General features: G+C 62.8%; 1 protein-coding gene across 1 annotated transcript in view; it reads left to right on the top strand.

Moving 5' to 3' along the window:
* FA09DRAFT_311442 (hypothetical protein) overlaps positions 1-1,408 on the top strand; it is a 2,965-nt gene extending 1,557 nt beyond the window's left edge. The window contains exons 2-4 of the mRNA XM_025740663.1: positions 164-257; positions 771-898; positions 1,022-1,408. Of these exons, the coding sequence (XP_025596053.1) occupies positions 164-257; positions 771-898; positions 1,022-1,308 (509 nt within the window). The 3' untranslated portion in view covers positions 1,309-1,408. The remainder of the gene's footprint in view (positions 1-163; positions 258-770; positions 899-1,021) is intronic.
* The last annotated feature ends 406 nt before the right edge of the window (positions 1,409-1,814 follow it).

Raw genomic sequence — 1,814 nt, 5'->3', positions numbered from 1 at the left:
TCTCTCTTCTCTTGCGCCTGCTGACCACCTCCTCTCCCTCCTTCTCTCCCTCACGTCCATGCGTTGCGCGCGCGCCCGCCACCACCACCACCACCGCCGCCGCCGCCGCCACCGCCGCCGTCCGCCGTCCGCCGTCCGCCGCCGCTGCCGCTGCCGCGCGCAGTGTTTGACTTTTTCAACAATCTCAATCAGTTCTACGGCGTCGTGACGGAGTTTTGCACGCTGCAGAACAACCCTACCATGAGTGCTGGCGTTGGGTGAGTAGCAACGAGAGAGAGAGAGAGAGAGAGAGGCGCAGGGAGAGAGGGTCGGGAGGGGGAGGGGGAGGTGGAGGTGGAGAGCTGGGCGAGGTGGGCGAGAGCGGGGATGGGAGTGCGATGAGAGGAGTGTGCACGCATGGGGTTGGTGACAGCCCCTGCGGAGAAGGCGACAGGGCCGTGGGAGAGAGGCGCGCCTCGAGTCTTAGGGCCGAGGACATGGGGCGCTATAGGAAGGCCACTGCGTGCTACCCTTGCGAGACCCCGAGGCATCCCCATTCACGTTGTCGCTGCGCTGCGAGGCCATGTCTTTTGCCCCCGGGAGAGCGTGAGATACCTCGGGGCAACGTCGTCAATGTCGACCTAGCTGGTGCACGCTGCCTCCTTGTGGGGGCGCACAAAGCGTGCACTGTTCTTGCCTGGTTCTACATTTGCCCTTGCCCCCTTTTACTGATCTCTCGCTCTGGTCCCCCGCGCGCGCGTGCGTGCGTGCGTTGTGCAAAAAAAAAAAAGACTCGACTATACATGGATCGACCAGAACCGCAAGCAGGTCAAGTTGCCGGCGCCGCAGTACATCGACTACGTCATGACGTGGGTCGGCGGCCTGCTGTCTGACGAGGCTACGTTTCCCACCAAGGCCTGTGCGTGGTGGCCCTTCTTCCCCTCTTTGCCCTGCCACACATCAAGCTGATGCCCCTCTTTCCTCTCTTTCGCTCGCCCTCGTGCGGCAAAAAAAAAAAACCAAAAAAAAAAAACCACAACAGCACGCGAGTTTCCCCCAACGTTCTCCACCACCTCCAAGCACATCTACAAGCAGCTGCTGCGCGTCTACGCCCACATCTACCACGCCCAGTTTGCCGCGCTCGTGCATCTCTGCTGCGAGGGCCACTTCAACAGTCTCTTTGCCCACTTCATCGCGTTCGGCGCCGAGTTTGGCCTCTTCAGCTTCCGCGAGTTCAAGGGCCCACAGGGCGCGCCATACCCGGGCGTGTGCGACTTGATTGAGAAATGGGTCGAGATGGGAGTGCTGGGAGACGAGGTGCTGAGGTGAGAAACGGCAGCGTTTGAACGAAACGGTGCCGTCAAGGTACGGCAAGAGCTTCCCGTACGGCGCCCACTTCTCTTTCGGCCCACACGACCCCACATCGAACGCCCCCCCCCCCCCCCCCCCCCCCCCCCCCTCCGCGCTTTCCGCACGCTGGGATTGGGCAATGCCACTCCTCGGGGGCGCGCCGCTCCCGTTCGCGTTTTCCCTCGTTTCTGGCGCGCGCCATCGCAGCCTCTCTCTCTCTCTCTCCCTCTCTCTCTCTCTCTCGCCTCAGCCGCCTGGTTGCCCCAATAAAGGCTGACCCATGCCGTCGCCCGCACAGGTATCCAACGATGCATCTGGCGCTCGAGTTCAAGCGTGCCTTGCCTTACAACGAGGCCCTGCTGCGCGCCGGCGTCTTCATGCGCGGACGCTTCCTCGAGGTATGTGTCTCTCCTCTCTCTCTCTCTCTCCTTTTCCGCTCCCTGTGCGCCTTTCTGCGCTCCTTTGTGTGCGCCGCCGCCCCCCCC

The sequence above is a fragment of the Tilletiopsis washingtonensis genome (assembly GCF_003144115.1).
Source record: "Tilletiopsis washingtonensis strain MCA 4186 unplaced genomic scaffold FA09scaffold_20, whole genome shotgun sequence".
In the NCBI taxonomy this organism is placed as follows: Eukaryota; Fungi; Basidiomycota; class Exobasidiomycetes; order Entylomatales; genus Tilletiopsis; species Tilletiopsis washingtonensis.
The sequence above is the reverse complement of the archived record's forward strand: the minus strand, read 5'-3'. Positions and strand labels throughout refer to the sequence as shown.